The sequence below is a fragment of the Lampris incognitus genome, chromosome 2 (assembly GCF_029633865.1).
Source record: "Lampris incognitus isolate fLamInc1 chromosome 2, fLamInc1.hap2, whole genome shotgun sequence".
Taxonomy (NCBI): domain Eukaryota; kingdom Metazoa; phylum Chordata; class Actinopteri; order Lampriformes; family Lampridae; genus Lampris; species Lampris incognitus.
In genome coordinates, this window is record NC_079212.1 from 3,690,369 (window position 1) to 3,715,005 (window position 24,637).

The following is a 24,637-nucleotide window of genomic DNA, read 5'->3' on the forward strand; positions in this document are numbered from 1 at the left end:
TCCATTAACAACTGCAAATCAACCACAGCTCCTGTCTGTCATGGTTTGCCCCAGGGTTTGATGCTGTGTCCCATTCTCTTCATCCTTTACATGCTGCCATTTGGACAGATCCTCTGCCACCATGGCTGGGCAACCACTGCAGAAATAGTGAGGGAGACAGCTAGAAAGGTACTTAGTGTGTCATCAGGACAGAGGAAGGAAGACTTGGTGGTGGAATGAGGAAGTACAGCAAAGTATACAGAGGAATGAACCTGCCCTTCACTGTGGACGCTCTCCATTTTGCATACTGCACTAACCACTCTACAGTCCAGCCCTGTCCCACCTGGACAGAAAGAACAGCTATGTGAGGATGTTGTTCATTGACTTCAGCTCAGCTTTTAACACAATCATACCACAACAGCTGATCGGAAAGCTGAGCCAGCTGGGCCTTAACACCTCCCTCTGCAACTGGGTGCTGGACTTCCTCACGGGGGAGGCCAGTCAGTGTAAATTGGCTAGATCACCTCCAGGACCATCACACTGAGCACCGGCGCTCCACAGGGCTGTGTGCTCAGTCCACTCTTGTTCACCCTGCTGACTCACGACTGCACAGCATAATCCACCTCCAACCTCATTATAAAGTTTGCTGATGATACCACAGTGGTAGGTCTCACCACAGTGGTAGGTCTCATCAGCAACAACGATGAATCATCATACAGAGCGGAGGTGGATCAGCTGGTGGCAAGGTGCAAAAACAACAACCTCTCCCTAAATATAGGAAAAACTAAGGAGGTTATTATTGACTTTAGAAAGAGCAGTGCCCACCATACCCCTCTGACCATCAATGGTATGGACGTGGAGAGAGTCAGCAGTGTTAAGTCCCTGGGAGTTCACATCACAGAGGACCTGTCCTGGTCCTCATGTTACTGTGCTCTCCAAGAAGGCTCAGCAGCATCTTCACTTCCTGCGGCGTCTGAAGAAGACGAGTCTCCCCTCACCCATCCTCATCACATTCTACAGAGGCACTATAGAGAGCATTCTGACCAGCTGTATCACTGTCTGGCATGGGAACTGCAAGGCCTCCTACCGCAAATCCCTACATCCCACGCAGCTGGAAAGATCATAGGAACTGCTCTCCCATCCATCCAGGCCACCTATGATGCACGGTGCACACAGAAGGCTCTCAGCATCGTGAAGGACCCCACCCACCCTTCCTACATCCACTTCACCCTCCTACTCTCTGGCAGGAGGTACCGGTGGATCCATGCTGCCTGGACTATGATGTTTGCAGATGACATTGTGATCTGTAGCGAGAGTAGGGAGCAGGTGGAGGAGAGCCTGGAGAGGTCTCCACCTCTCCAGGTGGAGGTATGCAATGGAGAGAAGAGAAATGAAAGTCAGTAGGAGCAAGACAGAATACATATGCGTTGAATGAGAAGGAGGACAGTGGACTGGTGAAGATGCAAGGAGTAGGGGTGACGAAGGTGGATGAGTTTAAATACTTGGGGTCAACTGTTCAAAGTAACGGGGAGTGCAGGAGAGAGGTGAAGAAGAGAGTGCAGGCAGGGTGGAGTGGGTGGAGAAGAGTGTCAGGAATGATGTGTGACAGAAGGGTACCAGCAAGAGTTAAAGGGAAGGTTTACAAGATGGTTGTGAGACCAGCTATGTTATATGGTTTGGAGACAGTGGCACTGACGAAAAGACAGGAGGTGGAGCTGGAGGTTGCAGAGATGAAGATGCTAAGATTTTCATTGGGAGTGATGAAGAAGGACAGTTTATTGAGTTTGTTGTATAGGTCTATTGTTAATTTCAATTTAAGATTATTATTGTGTTGTTTTTAAGGTGTTTTTGTCTGTTTTGTTTCTTTTTTACAAATTCAAAATAAATCAAATCGGCGTCTGGGTGGCGCGGCGGTCTATTCCATTGCCTACCAACACAGGGATCACCGGTTCGAATCCCTGTTATCTCCAGCTTGGTCGGGCATCTCTACAGACACAACTGACTGTGTTTGTGGGCGGGAAGCTGGATGTGGGTATGTGTCCTGGTCGCTGCACTAGCGCCTCCTCTGGTCAGTCGGGGGCACCTGTTCGGGGGGGGGGACTGGGGGGAATAGCGTGATCCTCCCATGCGCTACGTCCCCCTGGTGAAACTCCTCACTGTCAGGTGAAAAGAAGTGGCTGGTGACTCCACATGTATCCGAGGAGACATGTGGTAGTCTGCAGCCCTCCCCGGATCAGCAGAGGAGGTGGAGCAACGACCGGGACAGCTCGGAAGAGTGGGGTAATTGGCCAAGTACAATAGGGGGGAAAACGAGGAGAAAAATCCACAAAAAAAAAAAAATCAAATCAGATACTATTACTATTACTACTACTACTACTACTGCCACTGTTGCTATTGTTGGTGTGGGTCGATGGATAGATGGTTGACTAGACAGTTGAATAGGGGGATGGTACGTGATTATGCGTAGGTTGGTGGGTGGGTGGATAGATGGATTGATGTTTTGATAAAAAGGTTTAATCTGAAGAGATGCTGTGTATTTTGTGTCTCTGTGTGGCAGGAATATTCCTGGTCTATCTGATAACTTTCCTGATGATAGCAGAGCCTGGAGCGGTGGTCTGTGCTTTCAGGAGACTGTTCTTGGGTTTGGGCATGAGCATCACCTACTCCGCCATGTTGACCAAAACCAACCGAATATATCGCATCTTTGAAGAGGGCAAGAGATCTGTGACCCCACCCAAATTCATAAGTCCCACCTCCCAGCTGGTCATCACCTTTATCCTCATATCTCTCCAGGTAAACACACACACACACACACACACACACACACACACACACACACAGATACACATAGAATCTTTGTACTTCTATCTTTCTTAGGCCCCTCATTGACCGCATTCATTCCCTAGCCCTTAACCTTAAACTTAACATCAGAACTACATGACTAACCTGAACCTTCCATCAACTGGCTGATGACCTAAATGGGTTCTACTACATATTTGAAAAGCAAACTTTCACACCCCTCACCCTCTTCTACCACAACACACAACCAACTGCACTCCCTGCCAGCCACTCTCCCCTCCCCACCGAACCCCCACCCACACTCAGGATCTGTGTTGAGGATGTGCACCAGCTCTTCCAGAGAAAGAAGACCAGGAAGGCACTGGGCCTGAGGGTTCACCCTCCCGTCTTAAAGTCTGTGCTGACCAACTGGCTTCCATTTTCACACTGATCTTCAACAGATCACTGGAGCTGTGTGAAGTCCCCTCCTGCTTCAAGGGCTCCACTATCATCCCGGCCCCCAAGAAACCTCTTATCACAGGTTCAAATGACTACAGGCCCATTGACCTAACGTCTGTGGTCATAGAATCCTTTGAGAGGTTGGTGTTGGCCCATCTGAAGGAAATCACAGGCCCCCTGCTCGACCCTCTGCAGTTACCTACTGAGCAAACAGGTCAGTGGAGAATGCAGTCAACATGGGATTGCAGTACATCCTCCAACACCCCAACTCCCCAGGGACATACGCAAGGGTCCTGTTTGTGGACTTCAGCTCAGCGTTGGATATCCTCCACTCCAAACTCACCCGGCTCACTGTACCAGCTCCCATCTGCCAGTGGATTAAAAACTCCTTGACAGACAGGAGGCAGCTGGTGAGGCTGGGGAAAATCACATCCAGCACCCAGACAATCAACACTGGTGTCCCCCTGGGATGTGTGCTCTCCCCTCTACTCTTCTCCCTCTACACAAATGACTGCTGCACCTCAGGTGACCCATCTGTTAAACTCCTGAGGTTTGCAGATGACACAACCATCACTGGCCTTATCCAGGATGGTGGCGAGTCTGCATGTAGACGGGAAGTTGATCAGCTGGCCCTCTGGTGCGGCCATAACAACCTCGAGCTGACCACACTCAAAACAGTGGAGATGACAGTGGACTTCAGGAGGAGCCCCCCAACACTGCCCCCCTCACCATACTCAACAGCACAGTGTCTGTGGTGAAAACGTACATATTTCTGGGTTCCACAATCTCCCAGGGCCTAAGGTGGGCATCCAACATAGACACAATCATCAAAAAGGCCCAGCAGAAGATGTACTTTCTCTGCCAGCTCAAGAAATTCGGCCTGTCTCAGGAACTGTTGATTCGGTTCTACACTGCAATAATCCAGTCTGTCCTCTGCACATCCATCACTGTCTGGTTTGGTTCGGCCACCAAACCGGACAGAGACAGACTACAACAGACAGTTAGGTCTGCAGAGAAAATCATTGGTGCTAACCTGCCCTCCATTCAGGACTTATACACCTCCAGACTCAGGAAACAGGCAGGCAACATCACTGCAGACCCATCACACCTTGGTCACAACCTGTTCCAACTCCTCCCCTCTGATAGGTGCTACAGAGCACAGTACCCCAAAACAACCAGATATAAAAACAGTTTCTTTCCATGGGCTGTCATTCAAATAAACACTTAACACTGTCAAATAAATCCAACCATGTTGTATATACTGTACTATACATGTTGTGTATACTGTACTGTACATTGTACATATACTGGTACACGCTGTCATGTCCATCTAACTCGGGCATGTATGTCAGTAACCTGCTAACTTCTATTTTAGCATCTCTGATATGTTCTCTGCACCATTGCACCTTATCACCTCTTATTTCACCTGTATAAGTCAGTCCCTGTGTATATATGTGAAGATTGTTGTGTTGTAGTGTTGTTATTCTATGTTAAGTACACTGAGAACCACGAAACCAGAGTCACATTCCATGTAGTGCAAACCTATACATGGCCAATAAACATGATTCTGATTTAGTTATCTTAACCATCAGAACTATACACCTAACCGTAACCCTAACCCAAAACCCAACCCAACCCAACAACCCTAACCCTAAACCAAAACCCAACCCAACCCAACAACCCTAACCCAAACCCTAAACCCTAACCCAACCCTAACACTAACCTTAACCCCAACCCTAACCCTAACCCAACCCTAACTCTAAACCTAAACCAAAACCAAAGCCCAACCCAACAACCCAACCCAACCCAAACCCTAACCCAACCCTAACACTAACCTTAACCCCAACCCTAACCCAACCCCACCCTAACCCTAAACCAAAACCCAACCCTAACCCAACCCAACCCAAACCCTAAACCCTAATACCTAACCCAACCCTAACACTAACCTTCACCCCAACCCTAACCCAACCCAACCCCAATCCAACCTAACCCAACCTAACCCTAACCCTAATCCTAAAATACATTCTAAGAGAAATGAAAACCAGCCATAATGTTCTCACCTTGATGGTTAAAAACTCAAACTGGCCCTCACAAAGATAAAACTACAAGAACACACACACACACACACACACACACACACACACACACACACGGGGACAGACAGAAACACACAAACACACCGAGATAAACAGACAAAAACACTGACACACAGAAAACAAACACATGAACACACTAAGGTATAGTGTGTTCTATGGACAGAAAACACACCGTTACACGAGCACACACAAGCGCGTGTGTGTGTGTGTGTGTGTGTGTGTGTGTGTGTGTGTGTGTTTGTTGCAGGTACTGGGTGTGTTTGTCTGGTTTGCTGTGATTCCCCCTCACACCACCATCGACTATGAGGAGATCCGCCCCCCGAACCCAGAGCTTGCCCGAGGGATCTTCAAATGTGACATGTCAGACCTGTCAATCATCTGCTGCCTCACCTACAGTATAGTTCTTATGGTAGGATATAGATATCTAACATGTACCTGGTAGTAATCTGGTATCTATTTACAACTACTCGTATATTGACTGTTGGTGATCTATGTTAACAGATGATGGGTCATAAATCATTGTTAGATTAACAGACAGAGTGGGGAAGAAAGAAAAAGAGATGGCTGTACAGTGTGAGATGGATGGAGATGGTAAGTTTTGTATAGATTGATATAATATCTCATTCATCTTCAGCCGCTTCTCCAGGGTAGGATCGCGGTGGCAGCAAGCTAAGTAGGGCACTCCAGACGTCTCTCTCCCCAGCAACGCCCTCGAGCTCCTCCTGGGAGATCCCAAGGCGTTCCCAGGCCAGATTGGACATGTAGTCCCTCCAGCGAGTTCTGGGTCTACCCCGGGGTCTCCTCCCAGTTGGCCGTGCCCTGTGATGCCCGAACCACCTCAACTGGCTCTTTTCAACACGAAAGAGCAGCGGCTCTACTCCAAACTCCCTCTGGATGTCCGAGCTCCTCACCCTATCTCTAAGGTTGAGTCCAGACACCCTACGAAGGAAACTCATTTCAGCCGCTTGTATCCACGATCTCACCCTTTCAGTCACTAGCCAAAGCTCATGACCATAGGTGAGGTTTGGAACAAAGATTGACTAGTAAATTGAGAGCTTTGCCTTCTGGCTCAGCTCCTTCTTCACCACAATGGTCCGGTACAACACTCAACACAAGCCATCCGGTCCTTGTATATCCAAAGTGAGAGCTGTGTCTGCATTCTCAACACAAAGTCAAACACGTTTTCGGTGGGTGTGGGACTCCACCAGGGTTGTTCCTTGTCTCCCCGATTCTGTTTATCATACTCATGGACAGGATCTCAAGGTGCAGCCAAGGTGAGGAGTGTGTCCGTTTTGGGAACCTCAGAAATGCATCTCTGCTCTTTGCAGATGATGTGGTTTTACTGGCTTCATCAGAACGCGACCGCCAGTGCGCACTGGGGCAGTTTGCAGCTGAGTGTGAAATGGCCAGGATGAGAGTCAGCACCTCCATGTCTGAGGCCATGGTTCTCTACCGGAAAATGGTGGATTGCTCCCTCCGGGTTGGGGATGAGTTGTTGCCTCAAGTGAAGGAGTTCAAGTATCTCGGGGTCTTGTTCACGAGTGAGGGTGGGATGGAGCGGGAGATTGACAGGCGGATTGGTGCAGCATATATGGATATAAATGGCTTTGGCGCTCCCATAAGGCTGGACCGGGATAATGCGGTAACACAGAAATGTCACGGAGGGGCTGTGTGCCTGTATATCATTTGCAGATGGTGCAACAATTTTACTGTATGGGAGCGGCTGTGTTTGCCGGATATTGAGCTCTTGTCTGTGTCGGTAAGACCCCGTTATCTCCCGAGGGAATTCCCCCGGGTGTTTGTCACTGTTGTAACAGTTTAAGGGTGGCCTGGAACGGTATGAAATCTATGACTGGGTGTAAAGACAAATGCAACAGGAACATTGCTCTGGCTGGTTTTAATTCAGATAAACAATTGGTTGATGAGTTAAACAAATTTTACTTGAGATTTGATTATCACGATTTCATAGACAAGCTGAATGCATTAAAGAACAGCTAATTCATCTTTTCAAACTGGGTCTTAATCTAGTTGGCTGGATACTGGACATCTTGACTGATAGGTGTGTGAGGGTTAATGGCTGCTTTTCCAATCAGCTGTACTCTTCAACTGGTTCCCCTCAGGGCTGTTACCTCTTCCCGTTACTCTACATCTTGTACACTAATGACTGTCGCTATAGCAACCGTACCAGTAGACATTCAAATTTGCGGATGATTTAGTGATTGTAAGTCTTCTTGAAGGGGAAGAGGAACAACATGGACCTGTGGTCGATGATTTTGTGTCTTGGTGCGATGACTCCTTTCTCCACTTAAATGTGTCTAAAACTAAAGACATGATAATCAATTTTAGAAAGACTCCTCCTAGTCCTGTACCAACCAGCATTAAAGGTGCTGACATGGAGCTTGTGGACCGCTACAAATATCTGGGGGTTGTTCTCGACAAAAAATTGTGCTTTGAAACTCATGTTGCTTCCACATCAGGGAAGGTCCAACAAAGACTTTTTTTCCTGAGGAAAATGTGGACATGAAATGTCTCCTCCCAGATGATGACTCTCTTTTATACAAGTTTTATTGAAACAGTTTTAACGTACTGTATTGTGGCTTGCTTTGGTAACTTTACTCTGGCCAATAAAAAACAGCTTGATAGACTCATCAAACGGGCTAGCAAGATTTCAGGGGGAAGCCAAGCCCAGCTTACTGACCTTTATAACAGGAGGGTGTTCAGAAAGGCTACTTCCCTTCTGGAGTGCCAAGATCACCCCCTTCGGCCAGAGTTTGAGCTGTTACCTTCAGGTCATCGGTTGAGGATGCCCTGTATTAGGACTAAGAGATACAGGGCTTCCTTTGTCCCCACTGCCATCCAGTTGTTAAATCGTAGATAGTATTTATCTGGTGTCTGCATTTTGCTAGTTTCCTTGGTCTGTATATTTTATATTTTGTATTTATACTTTTTACATTTTATATTTGACCTACCTTGGTTCTCCTTGCCCACTATGTCCTGTTGTCAATTCCACCTTGGTGTTTGTATGTTTTGCCTTTGTGTGAGAGTTTTTATACTGGCTGCAAACTAATTTCCCTGCAAGGGACGATAAAGATACTTTGACTTTGACTTGGCATCAGCAGTAATGCAGATGTTGATATAATTAATTGACTGTTAATTATGTGATTGACCCAGTGATGGACTGGTGACCTGGGGCCTCATTCATCAAATGTTCGTAAGCACAAATTTGTTCCTACACACCCGTGGCTTTTTTTAGCTCTCAAAATTGTCAGACAGCCAATGGCAAGGCCTGATGGTCATTTGTAATTCCTTCCCCCTAACATCTGTTGTCTACCTCTTGCAACGAGCAATCGACCAGGCTTGCAGAGACATCAGTGTTAACCAACTTGTGTCTAAATTCAGGGGTTACCTGGTTCTACACTGGCCTCCCAGACAAACCTCTGGGCTAATAAATTCCATGGATGTGGAATGGTTGATGAATGAGGCCCCTGAGGAGCGTGTTGAGATAGCTCCAGCCCCCCATAAGAAGTTATTGGTTAAAGGAGATGGGTAAATGTTTTTTCTACATCTTCCTAGGTAACCTATTTTGCGTACATTACTAGGTAACCTGCACAGTGTATGCAGTGAAGAGTCGTGGAGTTCCAGAGACCTTTAACGAGGCCAAACCCATCGGCTTCACCATGTACACCACCTGCATCATCTGGCTGGCATTTGTCCCCATCTTCTTTGGCACAGCACAGTCCTCTGATAAGGTAAGAACTGAACCAGTCCCAACTACCTCAAACCCAAAGCAAACTGAAGCAGGCCAAATAGAGTTCTATAGTGGACTAGCATGACTGCTCTATAACTAAAGGTAGAAAAAGAATGGGCCAGCTGGGTAACTTTCATGAACTAGCAAAAACCACACAGTGCTGACTCAGCTTTTGGATGTGCTTGTATGGTTCCAGTACAGTGTTTGAATAGTGTTAATATGGTTCTGGTATGGTTCTGTCACAGTGTTTGCATAGTGTTGTTATGGCTCTGGTACAATGATAGGATTGGATTGTTAAGGTTCTAGCTGCAGCATTTTGAACCATCTGAAGACTTTTAGTACTAGCATGTGGCAGACCTGAAAACAACATTACAGTAATCAAGTCTGGATGAAACAAATGCCTGTATTAGAGTCTCTGTGTATTTGTGAGCCATATATTTTAATAGATTATATTGTTTAATAGATGTAGATTGTTTAACACAATTTTGGAAAGTGAGAGGATGCCTGAGGAGTGGATCAGAACTGTACTGGTACCGATTTTCAAGAACAAGGGTGATGTGAAGAACTGTAGCAACTACAGAGGTATAAAGTTGATCAGCCACAGCATGAAGATATGGGAAAGAGTAAAAGAAGCTAGGTTAAGAGGAGAGAAAGAGTAGTAGAAGCTAGGTTAAGAGGAGAGGTGATGATCAGCCACAGCATGAAGATATGGGAAAGAGTAACAGAAGCTAGGTTAAGAGGAGAGAAAGAGTAGTAGAAGCTAGGTTAAGAGGAGAGAAAGAGTAATAGAAGCTAGGTTAAGAGGAGAGGTGGTGATCAGCAGCAGCAGTATGGTTTCATGCCAGGAAAGAGCACCACAGATGTGATGTTTGCTTTGAGAATGTTGATGGAGAAGTATAGAGGAGGTCAGAAGGAGGTACATTGGGTCTTAGTGGATTTAGAGAAAGCATACGACAGGGTGCCGAGAGAGGAGGTGTGGTATTGTATGAGGAAGTCGGGAGTGGCAGAGAAGTATGTCGGAGTGGTGCAGGATATGTATGAGGGAAGTGTGACAGTGGTGAGGTGTGTGGTTGGAATGACAGATGGGTTCAAGGTGGAGGTGGGATTACATCAAGGATCAGCTCTGAGCCCTTTTTTGTTTGCAATGATGATGGACAGGTTGACGGACGAGATCAGGCAGGAGTCTCCGTGGACTGTGATCTGTAGCGAGAGTAGGGAGCAGATGGAGGAGAGCCCGGAGAGGTGGGGGTATGCACTGGAGAGAAGAGGAATGAAAGTCAGGAGGAGCAAGACGGAATACCTATGCGTGAATGAGAGGGAGGACAGTGGAATGGTGAGGATGCAAGGAGTAGAGGTGATGAAGGTGTATGAGTTTAAATACTTGGGGTCAACTGTCCAAAGTAACGGGGAGTGCAGGAGAGAGGTGAAGAAGAGAGTGCAGGCAGGGTGGAGTGGGTGGAGAAGAGTGTCAGGAGTGATGTGTGACAGAAGGGTACCAGCAAGAGTTAAAGGGAAGTTTTACAAGATGGTAGTGAGACCAGCTATGTTGTATGGTTTGGAGACAGTGGCACTGATGAAAAGACAGGAGGTAGAGCTGGAGGTGGCAGAGATGAAGATGATGAGATTTTCATTGGGAGTGATGAAGAAGGACAGGATTAGGAACGAGTATATTAGAGGGACTGCTCAGGTTGGACGGTTTGGAGACAAAGCAAGAGAGGCAAGATTGAGATGGTTTGGACATGTGTGGAGGAGAGATGCTGGGTATGTTGGGAGAAGGATGCTGAATATGGAGCTGCCAGGGAAGAGGAGAAGAGGAAGGCCAAAGAGGAGGTTTATGGATGTGGTGAGGGAGGACATGCAGGTGGCTGGTGTGACAGAGGAAGATGCAGAGGACAGGAAGAGATGGAAACGGATGATCTGCTGTGGCGCCCCCTAACGGGAGCAGCTGAAAGTAGTGGTAGTAGTAGTAGTAGTAGTAGTAGAGTCCCTGCGTCAGCCAAGGGCAGCAAATGCTATGTCTGGAATAATTGATTTATACGTATAAATTGTGCACACTGCATTGCTGTAATTGTTTCTTGTAGCATGCTGCCAGGAGAATGCCACTTTTCAAGCCCCTGGAGGATTTTTGGGAAATTCCCCTTCATGTTCATTTTCAAATTATATGTTTTATTTTTTTTTTAAATTGTATATGTGTAAATAAAGACATGAAACGAAAGACTGAATGTTAGCTATGTTACATTAGTGAAGAAAGGCAGTCTCTTTACTGTGCTTATCAAAGGAAAGGCTGGGATCAAATGTAACATCAAGATCTTTGGCTGCCACACTTTTTGAAATCAGAGCTGTTGAATGTTACTGTTACTTTATCAAATTGGTGTCTGTGTCTAGCAGGGCCAACGACCAGCATCTGTTTTATCCACATTTAAAAGCAGGAAATTTCATGACATCCAATTTTTCACAGCAGACGAACAGGCCTCTGATCATCAGCCCTTATCAGTACATACAGCTGAGTATCATCTGCATAACACTGGAAATTTATTCCATGACTGCATATAATGCATCTTTTTTCTGTTATTTATATCCACTACTGAAACTACTAAATATGACAGCTCTTTTGATGTTCACTCCCTGCAGCAGTACCGTCTTTTACATACGGAGTCCGGTGTGCCATCTTCTTTAGACTTTCGTTTGGGCACTCTTGACTTCTGTCAACTTTTATTTCAATTCATGAGTGTGGTTTCTGAAGTTCACTTATGCTAATCAGGATCAACTAGCACGTACTTTCAATTTACGAGGACGATGGGATTCATCATCATAAGAACATAGGGGTGACAATTCTGCAGGTTAAGATCAGGTCAGGAATCTGACGTAGACTTTTCTTAGGACCATTCTTAAGAGCAAAATTAAGGAATAACTTAGAATCAGAACTACAATCCTGCATAAGATATAGTCCACCTGTGTGCACTTTCCTCCCCTCTTATACGTCACCCTGTGTTCCTCCCTCTTCTTCAAATATGTATTCGCCGCGGCCATTTCCATCCTTTTGAAAAAATCCACCACCATCTGTCCTTCCACATTCCTCTCCTTGACACCATAGCTACCCAGCACCTCCTCATCACCTCTGTTGTTTATCAGGGTGGGGATACCTGCAGTCGGTTTAGACTGAAGAGGTCACTTAGATGAGGGATGAAACGTTTCTGTCAGTAAACGTTGTGTCCAGATGAACTGATTCAACTGTCTGTGATTTTAAGACCCACTTATATTCTCTGACTTTTAATTGTGTTTAACATGTTGGGTTTTAAATTGTGTTTAACCTGTTTCTACTTTAATCTTGCTTTATTTCCACATCTGTTCTGCACATGTATGCCTTTATGCTTTTGTGTGTGTACATACATATATGTCTGTCTTTGTGATGCCTTTTGGTGCAGAACCCACTCGCTTTTTAAAGTGCTAAGTAAAATGAACTGAAAGTGAAACAACATCAGCCTTCACAATCTTGGCTTGTGCATCATCAGTACAGGTGGCTACCAAAAATGTATTTCTGTCTGTGTTGACCTTTTACAACATCCAGCATGGAGGGATCAATCATCTTGGCAGTCCAGTCTCCCATAACCTACGTTCATTCATTCATTCAGCTTCAGCCGCTTCTCCGGGGTCGGGCCGCGGTGGCAGCAAACTAAGTAGGGCACTCCAGACGTCCCTCTCCCCAGCAACGCCCTCCAGCTCCTCCTGGGGGATCCCAAGGCATTCCCAGGCCAGATTGGACATGTAGTCCCTCCAGCGAGTTCTGGGTCTATCCCGGGGTCTCCTCCCAGTTGGCCATGCCTGGAAAACCTCCAAAGGAAGGGGCCTAGGAGACATCCTTATCAGATGCCCGATTACCTACGTTGTATAATATGATTTGTTCCGAGCACAAAGTAATTCTTGATGAACAAAGAGAAGTTGTTGGGAGAGTTCACGTGACCACACTTTAAGGCTTTGACAGGAAGTGTTTAGTTGCGCTGGTATGCTGCCAAAAATGTTTTGTTTTTTTGCTTGAAACCAAGCTTAAGTCTGTCTGTCTGTCTGTTGTCTAGATGTTTATCCAGACGACCACTCTGACGGTGTCGATGTCACTCAGTGCGTCCGTGTCTCTGGGCATGCTCTATGTGCCCAAAGTCTACATCATTCTCTTCCACCCCGAGCAAAATGTCCAAAAAAGGAAGAGGAGCTTTAAGGTATGATCCCGCATTTAGCCACGCCCACATTCCCCACCCTCACACTTCCTGTGGAATAAAAAGCCACGCCTCCATTACCCCTGTCAAACAACTTCCTGTCAGTGGTACAGCCACTTAAAACTAGTCTGAGCAGTTCCGTAGGTCATCATACTACTACCACTGTTACTACGATGATTACACTTGTGATTATCACTAATACTATCACCACCACTACTACAATCACTATGACTACTTCTGATATGACTACCATTACTTTGACATCTAGTACTACTGCTGGTATCAGTATGAGTTTTAGTTCCTACTAGATGTGTTAATATTAATTCTACTACTATTATGACAACTACCACTGATATTACTGATACTTCCACTACTAGTAATAGTACCACTGCATTCCCTCTTTTCATTACTGATACTTCTACTCCTAGTAATACTGCATTCCCTCTTTTCATTACTGATACTTCTACTCCTAGTAATACTGCATTCCCTTTTTTCATTACTGATACTTCTACTACTAGTCATACTAGTACTACGGCATTCCCTCTTTTCATTACTGATACTTCTACTACTAGTAATACCGCATTTCCTCTTTTTGTTTTCTCTGCAGGCGGTGGTGCAGGCTGCCACCATGTCGACCAGACTGTCTCAGAAATCTTTAAATGAGAAACAGAACGGGGAAACCAACAAGATTGAGCCAGACAGGACTCAGTAGTACTGCACACCACAGTTCCTACAACTACAGTCATTATTCTGTTCTATTCTATTCTATTCTATTCTATTCTGTTCTATTCTACTCTATTCTATCAAACCCTGGGGGTCACAGCAGGTATCGACCAGCAAGCAGACTGTGCTATGAGTAAAGTGATGATGGTGTGTTCATCTCAGTGTTCTGCTGCCTGGGGCTCCAGCAGACTAACCTGCTGCTCTGAAGTTTAATACCATGGATGACTTCTTCAGTTCAACTCAGGGAGGTGTCTCCAAACACACCAGGCCTTGGTGGTTGATGTAGGAGGTCATTCAGATCTCGATACGGAGCTGGGGAGTGACAAACGGAGCTCTTTCATGTTTAGACCTCACCTCTCTCTGAAAGAACCAGAACCAGACAGTCTTCTTCCTTCCACTTCACTCCTCTCTCTTTCATCTCATCGTTCATCTCTCCTGTTCCTTCTCTAGTCTTCTCACCTCGTCTTCTCCCACTGCCCTCTAGAATGGTTCCAATTCTCTGAGGTCCATTAGCTGATGTAGGTCCCATGTTGTCTGGCTAAGTCTTAACGGAGCAGCAGGTTCAACATTTATAAGAAGACTTGAGGCCAGCAGCTCGCTGTCTTCTAATCCCGCCAAACCAGCTGCTGCCGACTCGCTCACCCTCCCCTCTCTCTCTCTTTCTTTCTAACTGTCTCTCTCTCTCCCTGTCACTCACTCTGTTGTTCGCACATACTCACGCATTCCTGCTCAATCCTAAATCTGTTTAAAAACCCATTGGCGAGGCGCCCCGGTGGCTCGTACCACATCAGACTGAGTCCCGACCGCAGCGGCCCGGGTTCGAACCCCCCACCCACCCACCCCCCGGCCCTTTCCTGCATGTCATCCCCTCTCTCTCTCCTTGCCTTGTAGTAGTGTGTAGTAGTGTGAAGCGGTCTCTGGAAGGGGTGTAGGACAGATCCTCTGGAAGGGGTGTAGGATAGATCCTCAGGAAGGGGTGTAGGATAGATCCTCTGGAAGGGGTGTAGGAAAGATCCTCTGGAAGGGGTGTAGGACGGATCCTCTGGAAGGGGTGTAGGACAGATCCTCTGGAAGGGGTGTAGGACAGATCCCCAGGAAGGGGTGTAGGACAGATCCTCTGGAAGGGGTGTAGGACAGATCCGCTGGAAGGGGTGTAGGACGGATCCTCGGGGAAGGGGTGTAGGACGGATCCTTGGGAAGGGGTGTAGGACAGATCCCCGGGAAGGGGTGTAGGACGGATCCTCGGGAAGGGGTGTAGGACAGATCCTCGGGAAGGGGTGTAGGACGGATCCTCGGGAAGGGGTGTAGGACGGATCCTCGGGAAGGGGTGTAGGACGGATCCTTGGGAAGGGGTGTAGGACAGATCCTCTGGAAGGGGTGTAGGATAGATCCTCTGAGGTTAAATCCTCTGGAAGGGGTGTAGGATAGATCCTCTACCCAGCAGCAGATCTGTGGTCTACATTCTCCATTGATATTTGTATCCTACATGTATAGTGTGTATAATCTCATGTACACTTTATAAAATATTCATTATGGTTATTCTGGACTGGAGTTCTGATGTGCAACCCCACACCCCACTGCCCCCCCACACACAAACACAACACACACACACACACACGCACACACAAACACAAACACACACATACATACAAACAAGCACACATGCAAAAACGCACACACACAGAGTGTGATATGCACCATGTAATTTATCTGCTGTGTCCCATGTGAAGAACGTCTTAGCTTCCAGTGTGTGTATGTGTAAGTGTTGGGTTAGTATGTATGTGTGTTAGTGTGTTAGTATGTATGTATGTTAGTGTGTTAGTATGTATGTATGTTAGTGTGTAAGTGTTGGGTTAATATGTATGTATGTGTATTAGTGTGTTAGTATGTATGTGTGTTAGTGTGTAAGTGTTGGGTTAGTATGTATGTATGTGTGTTAGTGTGTGTTAGTGTTGGGTTAGTATGTATGTTGTATGTATGTTAGTGTGTAAGTGTTGGGTTAGTATGTATGTGTGTTAGTGTGTTAGTATGTATGTGTGTTAGTATGTATGTATGTTAGTGTGTAAGTGTTGGGTTAGTATGTATGTGTGTTAGTGTGTAAGTGTTGGGTTAGTATGTATGTATGTTAGTGTGTAAGTGTTGGGTTAGTATGTATGTGTGTTAGTGTGTAAGTGTTGGGTTAGTATGTATGTGTGTTAGTGTGTAAGTGTTGGGTTAGTATGTATGTATGTGTGTTAGTGTGTTAGTATGTATGTGTGTTAGTGTGTTAGTATGTATGTGTGTTAGTGTGTAAGTGTTTGGTTAGTATGTATGTGTGTTAGTGTGTAAGTGTTGGGTTAGTGTGTCTGTGTGTTAGTGTGTAAGTGTTGGGTTAGTATGTATGTTGTATGTATGTAGTGTGTAAGTGTTGGGTTAGTATGTATGTTGTATGTATGTAGTGTGTAAGTGTTGGGTTAGTATGTATGTTGTATGTATGTAGTGTGTAAGTGTTGTGTTAGTATGTATGTATGTATGTATGTGTGTTAGTGTGTGTGAGTGTTGGGTTAGTATGTATGTTGTATGTATGTAGTATGTAAGTGTTGGGTTAGTATGTATGTATGTATGTGTGAGTGTTGGGTTAGTTTGTATGTTGTATGTATGTAGTGTGTGAGTGTTGGGTTAGTATGTATGTTGTATGTATGTAGTGTGTAAGTGTTGGGTTAGTATGTATGTTGTATGTATGTAGTGTGTAAGTGTTGGGTTAGTATGTATGTTGTATGTATGTAGTGTGTGAGTGTTGGGTTAGTATGTATGTTGTATGTATGTAGTGTGTGAGTGTTGGGTTAGTTTGTATGTTGTATGTATGTAGTGTGTAAGTGTTGAGTTAGTATGTATGTTGTATGTATGTAGTGTGTAAGTGTTGGGTTAGTATGTATGTTGTATGTATGTAGTGTGTAAGTGTTGAGTTAGTATGTATGTTGTATGTATGTAGTGTGTAAGTGTTGAGTTAGTATGTATGTTGTATGTATGTAGTGTGTGAGTGTTGGGTTAGTATGTATGTTGTATATATGTAGTGTGTAAGTGTTGGGTTAGTTTGTATGTTGTATGTATGTAGTGTGTAAGTGTTGAGTTAGTATGTATGTTGTATGTATGTAGTGTGTAAGTGTTGGGTTAGTATGTATGTTGTGTGTATGTAGTGTGTGAGTGTTGGGTTAGTTTGTATGTTGTATGTATGTAGTGTGTAAGTGTTGAGTTAGTATGTATGTTGTATGTATGTAGTGTGTAAGTGTTGGGTTAGTATGTACTATGTTCTATGTATGTAGTGTGTAAGTGTTGGGTTAGTATGTATGTTGTGTGTATGTAGTGTGTGAGTGTTGGGTTAGTATGTATGTATGTATGTGTGTTAGTGTGTGTAAGTGTTGGGTTAGTATGTATGTATGTGTGTTAGTGTGTGAGTGTTGGGTTAGTATGTATGTTGTATGTATGTAGTGTGTAAGTGTTGGGTTAGTATGTATGTATGTGTATTAGTGTGTGTAAGTGTTGGGTTAGTATGCATGTTGTATGTATGTAGTGTGTGTGAGTGTTGGGTTAGTATGTATGTTGTATGTATGTAGTGTGTAAGTGTTGGGTTAGTATGCATGTTGTATGTATGTAGTGTGTAAGTGTTGGGATGAATTCTGTCAATGATTTGGAGATTCGAACCTCCTTTCCTTCAACAAACAGGACAGAGGAAAACAGACACATGGTCTGTTTTTAATCCCGTCTTCTCCCCCCTCCCTTCTGTATTCAGACCAGGCTAATGAATGTGTGTGTGTGTGTGTGTGTGTGTGTGTGTGTGTGTGTGTGTGTGTGTGTGTGTGATGATGATGTTTTGCCTGCTTCTTATTTGTTCAGTATGGAAAGAGGTTTAATGAACCAGCAGACAGGAACGAGACATAAAGACACATACACCTCCAGCATGTGTGTGATCCACGCTGAGTCTGAACCTCAGGAAGACATAAAATCCCATTTTGATGTTTTTAGTCCTGCTCACAAGAGTAAGGAAGAGTCAAAGGCCCGAAAGCATACGACCTGTGCTGCTCTGTACAGCAGGACATGGCACAGTGAATCTGTACAGCAGGACATGGCACAGTGAATCTGTACAACAGGACATGGCACAGTGAATCTGTACAGCAGGACATGGCACAGTGACTCGGTACAGCAGGACATGGCACAGTGAATCTGTACAGCAGGACATGGCACAGTGAATCTGTACAGCAGAACATGGCACAGTGAATCTGCACAGCAGGACATGGCACAGTGAATCTGTACAGCAGAACATGGCACAGTGAATCGGTACAGCAGAACATGGCACAGTGAATCTGCACAGCAGGACATGGCACAGTGAATCTGTACAGCAGGACATGGCGCAGTGAATCTGTACAGCAGAACATGGCACAGTGAATCTGCACAGCAGGACATGGCACAGTGAATCTGTACAGCAGAACATGGCACAGTGAATCTGCACAGCAGGACATGGCACAGTGAATCTGTACAGCAGGACATGGCACAGTGAATCGGTACAGCAGAACATGGCACAGTGAATCTGCACAGCAGGACATGGCACAGTGAATCTGTACAGCAGGACATGGCGCAGTGAATCTGTACAGCAGAACATGGCACAGTGAATCTGCACAGCAGGACATGGCACAGTGAATCTGTACAGCAGGACATGGCACAGTGAATCTGTACAACAGGCCATGGCACAGTGAATCTGTACAGCAGCACATGGCACAGTGAATCTGTACAACAGGACATGGCACAGTGAATCTGTACAGCAGGACATGGCACAGTGAATCTGTACCGCAGGACATGGCACCGTGAATCTGTACAGCAGGACATGGGACAGTAAATCTGTACAGCAGGACATGGGACAGTAAATCTGTACAGCAGAACATGGCACAGTGAATCTGTACAGCAGGACGTGGCACAGTGAATCTGTACAGCAGGACGTGGCACAGTGAATCTGTACAGCAGGACGTGGCACAGTGAATCTGTACAACAGGACATGGCACAGTCCATCTGCACAGCAGGACATGGCACAGTGAATCCGTACAGCAGAACATGGCACAGTGAATCTGCACAGCAGGACATGGCACAGTCAATCTGCACAGCAGGACATGGCACAGTGGATCTGTACAGCAGAACATGGCACAGTCAATCTGTACAGCAGGACATGGCTCAGTGAATATGTACAGCAGGACGTGGCACAGTGAATCTGTACAGCAGAACATGGCACAGTGAATCTGTACAGCAGGACATGGCACAGTGAATCTGTACAACAGGACATGGCACAGTGAATCTGCACAGCAGGACATGGCGCAGTGAATCTGTACAACAGGACATGGCGCAGTAAATATGTACAGCAGGACATGGCACAGTGAATCTGTACAACAGGACGTGGCACAGGGAATCTGTACAGCAGGACATGGCACAGTGAATCTGTACAACAGGACATGGGACAGTGAATCTGTACAGCAGGACATGGCACCGTGAATCTGTACAGCAGGACATGGCACAGTGAATCTGTACAGCAGGACATGGCACAGTAAATCTGCACAGCAGGACATAGCACAGTGAATCTGGTGAAGGGAATGTAAGTGTTTTGTAGTTGGCAGTCTGTGTAAGTTTTTCAGTATATTTCTTAGTTACAGTAACATAGTTCTTGTTTAGCAGTTTTGTACTTATCACTGAAGTCTTTATACAGATTGCCATTTCCAATGGACTGCTGCCTCAAAGTCATGCTGTTAAACATGTTGTGATTGATAATCGATGCATAGAAAAAATATTTTCTTTCATGCAAATCATGTTGACTAAGAGCTGGGACAGTGCTAACAAAGTAAAGTGTAGCGAGACTGAGCACCCGTTACTAGGCTGTTAGACACTTGGTCTGATAGAGAGAACCTAATCTGGTATCCCAGTGAATGGAGATTAAAGAAAAACTGGGTAGTCTCCTATTATCATTATCACCACTATCATTGTCACCATTTTCACCCAGGGGGCTCCACTTCAGCTCAGTGGGTTTAAAGACAGACAGACACTTTATTATGTGTCACAGACACTTTATTGTGTACATACACGCAAATCAACTCCATCCTCTGCATGTAACCATCCTATTGTATAGGAGCGGTGGGCAGCTGAAGCAACCGGGGGCCGACTCCAGTTTTTCTTTCCATTGCCTTGCTCAGGGGCACAGGCAGGAGTATTAACCCTAACATGCATGTCTTTTTGACGGTGGGAGGAAACCCACACAGACACGGGGAGAACATGCAAACTCCACACAGGTAGGACCTGGGATGGCCTGCGGTTCAAACCCAGGACCTTCTTGCTGTGAGAAACCATGCTAACCACTGGACCACCTGTGTGAATGAAGCCTCTTCTCGTCATCTGATTTTAGAGTCGGTGGTTCCTGGTTTAGAGACAAATGCTCATGTTGATCCACACACCGAGCACCACAAAGCGTCTCCTTTCATTAAAATGGTTATACATAACATTTTCATGTAAAAAACCAAAAACCAAAAACTGATACTCTTTCCCACTGATGTTTTTGGAGTAATGGCCATTCAGTGTATTAGCATTCTGTAATTGTTCCTCTATATGCTATTCTTCGTTGGTGTCAGCCGCATCTGCCATTCCAGCCAAGTATTCAAAGAGATGCCACGAAAGGAAAAGAAGAAGAAGGAACTTGCATGTCAAATGCTGCAGGAAACAATAGATTCTAAAATACAAAGCAGCATTATCCAGTGTTTAACTAGGTTTCATTAAATGCTTGCTATGGATTGATATGTTGTTCAGTATTACTGTGTCAAATGACATTGTCTTCTTCTATCTGCGTGTCTTGATGCGTGCTCAATAACCCAGGTCAGAAAATCACATAAGGTTGAATCAGTTCATCTGGACACAACGTTTACTGACGGATATCGACTGTGTTGTTTGTAAGGGTGGGGTACGTGAAGAGGTCACTTAGATGATGATGGCACGTTTCTGTCTGTAAACGTTGTGTCCAGATGAACTGATTCAACCTTCTGTGATTTTCTGACCTCGTTTATTGAGCATCAAGAATCTAGTCCCTACTACCACCTACATTCAAACGTTATTCATTGTTAGAACACTGCCAACAGCCCTCAGCTCTGGTAGGTAAGTTCAAGTTCAACTTTATTGTCATGTGTATTAGAATACAATGAAATTCTTATATTCTGGCTCTCTCTGCCTTAACAAAAAGGACACAAAGACACACAATCCCAAAAAACCCACTTCCCTTGCCATGCTGGCATACTCGGCTTGTGTGCCCAGGTTGCCTACAGGTGTAGCAACTCCGTCTACCACCTTCATGTCTCAGGGGTGGCCTTCTCGTCTCTCCCAGTGGGGTGCCACATAGCTCTGCCCTTTGTAATGCTCTAAAAAAACTCGTCTTGTCTAGTGGCAAGATTCTGTATCGACTCGTGCAGTTCCTGTAGTGGTAATGCAGGAGAGGCTTTTTCAGCCGCCGCTGCACTGATTGCGGCTCGGTTGGGACCCTTGGCCGGAACCCTTGGCTGGAGCGGCTGAGGGGGCATCCTCCTCCTCAGACCAGTCAATTGCGGCCTGCAATAGTGTGCTGGATTTCGGTGCAGGCTGCCCTTTTGCTTGTCTTTCCCATCTCTGCGCAGGGAGTCATCCTGCAAACCCAGCAGAAACTGCTCTCTTAACATTGCATCTGGGTCAGGGAAGCGGTCTGGGTCCCGTTGCTTTAGTCTGCCAAGTTTTTCTTGGAGGTCCTAAGCAAATGCTCTCATTTTCTCACCTGTTGCCTGCTTGCGGTTGTAAAACTCTCAATCTTGCGCCTACGGGGGCTTTGACGCCATATACTTCCTCAAGAACCTTAAAGACCGTTTTGCTGTCTGAGGTGCTATGTTCCAGCATGAGCCTCGCAGTTGGCTTTGCTTCCCCCTTCAAGTGTTGTTTAACAAGTTCAACTTGATCTTCTGGAACCCTACAAACGATAAAGTTGGGCTTCGTGGAAGCTACCCACTCTTCTATGCATTGGTCTTCATTACTTTTGATTCTGACTAAAGCCTGAGCACTTTCTGTCGTTCTGCATATAAACCGGGGCTTGTTTTTTCTGTTCGAGGACTTCCTTTGCCAAGGAGAGTGCTTCCCTTTGCTCGCTCCTGGCCTGCCCAGGGAACGCTCTCTGCTCTCTCATGTGAGCAGACTGTTCAGCAAACCTGGCTTGAAGATCTTCAAACTGCTGCTGTAACTCATCCACTCCTTCCACCATGCTTAGGTAACCCAGTCACACGACTGAAGCTAATCAGGGAAAAATCAAAACAAGAGTTGCTACAGTGAAATTACGCAGTATAGCTCATCCTGTTGGTGGTCGTTACAGCTGGTTATATGTATGGGTACTAGAAGAACCCCGCTACAATGTAGCGGTTTGGTTATCCACCCGTCTAAATCTCCCTCCTCTTCATCCTGCCAGCTAACCGCCTTCCCCCTGCCCCTAACCCCCCCCACTCCAACTCCCTCCCCCCAAATGCTCAGAATCATCTGAAATGCCGAGAAAAGTGGTTTTTAGCCATGTTTAGAAAATGCATATTTTGCATAATTATTATGATTATTTTCATGTTCTGCTATTTTTCCGGTCCTCTCTGGAACAATACCTACCACCTCCGGAAAAAATGAGGATCATAAGTGCATTTTTGCAAAAATGCATTTATTTTGCATAATGCCAAAACATTTCTAAGTCCCAGAAAAAAAAATGTTATAGGTGAAAAAAATCAAAGATGCTCAGAATCATCTGAAATGCCGAGAAAAGTGGTTTTTCGCAATTTTTAGAAAAATGCATATTTTGCATATTTATGCATAATTATGCATAATTTTTAATTAATGTTCTGCTATATTTTTTATAGGTGCCCCTGATCATCCCCAATAACCTCCAAAAAGAATCAAGGCCCCAAGTGCTTTAGTTTGGCCGTTTATAGACTCTCACACAGACACACACCACACACCAGACACACATGGTGACAATACAGGAGTAGATCTGTAGATAACTATAGTTTTCCCATTGTTCACCTTTCCATGCTTAATTTTCATAACATTGTTTTATGTCAGTAGTCTTCCGTTATAAAGGGAAACGGTTCAAAAGTAACTGGGCCTCATTCATCAATTGTTCATGCGCTCAAACTTGTTCTTGCACACCCATGCAATCTCTTTTTAGCTCTCAAGATTGTTTGACAGTCAGAAGCAAAGGCTGGTGGTTAGTTGTGATTCCCTCCCCCTATTGTCTCCCTCTTACAACCCACAATCACCCAGGCTTGCAAATCCACGCACACATTTGTACGTACGAACTCTTGATGAATGAGGCCCTTTTTCTTTTTTTTTAGACAAAATCGTATTTCAGGGCCCCTGCAGATCATCTAAGCCAGTGGTTCTCCACCTTTCTGGGGTCCTGGACCCCCTGCGTATGTTTGATCTACCCTGAGGACCCCTCCACCTGATCTTGGGGGAGGGGGGTTGCAATTTGATAGAAACAGTAGAAACTGCATTTTAAATTGCGTTATAGCATTTATTCACTCTTTGGGGCAAAAATAAGAGCTTTCAGTTGTAACTTAGATATAGTTAACAAAACAGAATTCTTATTCAGTAACTTTCAGATATATGTAACAACACAGAATATGTATTCAGTAACTTTCAGATATATGTAACAAAACAGAATATGTATTCAGTAACTTTCAGATATATGCAACAACACAGAATATGTATTCAGTAACTTTCAGATATATGTGACAACACAGAATATGTATTCAGTAACTTTCAGATATATGTAACAACACAGAATATGTATTCAGTAACTTTCAGATATATGTAACAACACAGAATATGTATTCAGTAACTTTCAGATATATGTAACAACACAGAATATGTATTCAGTAACTTTCAGATATATGTAACAACACAGAATATGTATTCAGTAACTTTCAGATATATGTAACAAAACAGAATATGTATTCAGTAACTTTCAGATATATGTAACAACACAGAATATGTATTCAGTAACTTTCAGATATATGTAACAACACAGAATATGTATTCAGTAACTTTCAGATATATGTAACAACAGAATATGTATTCAGTAACTTTCAGATATATGTAACAACACAGAATATGTATTCAGTAACTTTCAGATATATGTAACAACACAGAATATGTATTCAGTAACTTTCAGATATATGTAACAACACAGAATATGTATTCAGTAACTTTCAGATATATGTAACACAACAGAATATGTATTCAAACTTTCAGATATATGTAACAAAACAGAATATGTATTCAGTAACTTTCAGATATATGTAACAAAACAGAATATGTATTCAGTAACTTTCAGATATATGTAACAAAACAGAATATGTATTCAGTAACTTTCAGATATATGTAACAAAACAGAATATGTATTCAGTAACTTTCAGATATATGTAACAACACAGAATATGTATTCAGTAACTTTCAGATATATGTAACAAAACAGAATATGTATTCAGTAACTTTCAGATATATGTAACAAAACAGAATATGTATTCAGTAACTTTCAGATATATGTAACAACACAGAATATGTATTCAGTAACTTTCAGATATATGTAA

The 24,637-nt window shown here is 44.5% G+C and overlaps 1 protein-coding gene across 1 annotated transcript in view; it reads left to right on the forward strand.

The window, feature by feature from the left end:
- The window catches only part of grm6a (glutamate receptor, metabotropic 6a), a 71,669-nt gene extending 57,686 nt beyond the window's left edge, over positions 1 to 13,983 (forward strand). Inside the window, exons 10-14 of the mRNA XM_056275501.1 lie at positions 2,537 to 2,772; positions 5,560 to 5,721; positions 8,912 to 9,061; positions 13,134 to 13,274; positions 13,879 to 13,983. Of these exons, the coding sequence (XP_056131476.1) occupies positions 2,537 to 2,772; positions 5,560 to 5,721; positions 8,912 to 9,061; positions 13,134 to 13,274; positions 13,879 to 13,983 (794 nt within the window). The remainder of the gene's footprint in view (positions 1 to 2,536; positions 2,773 to 5,559; positions 5,722 to 8,911; positions 9,062 to 13,133; positions 13,275 to 13,878) is intronic.
- Positions 13,984 to 24,637: the final 10,654 nt, after the last annotated feature.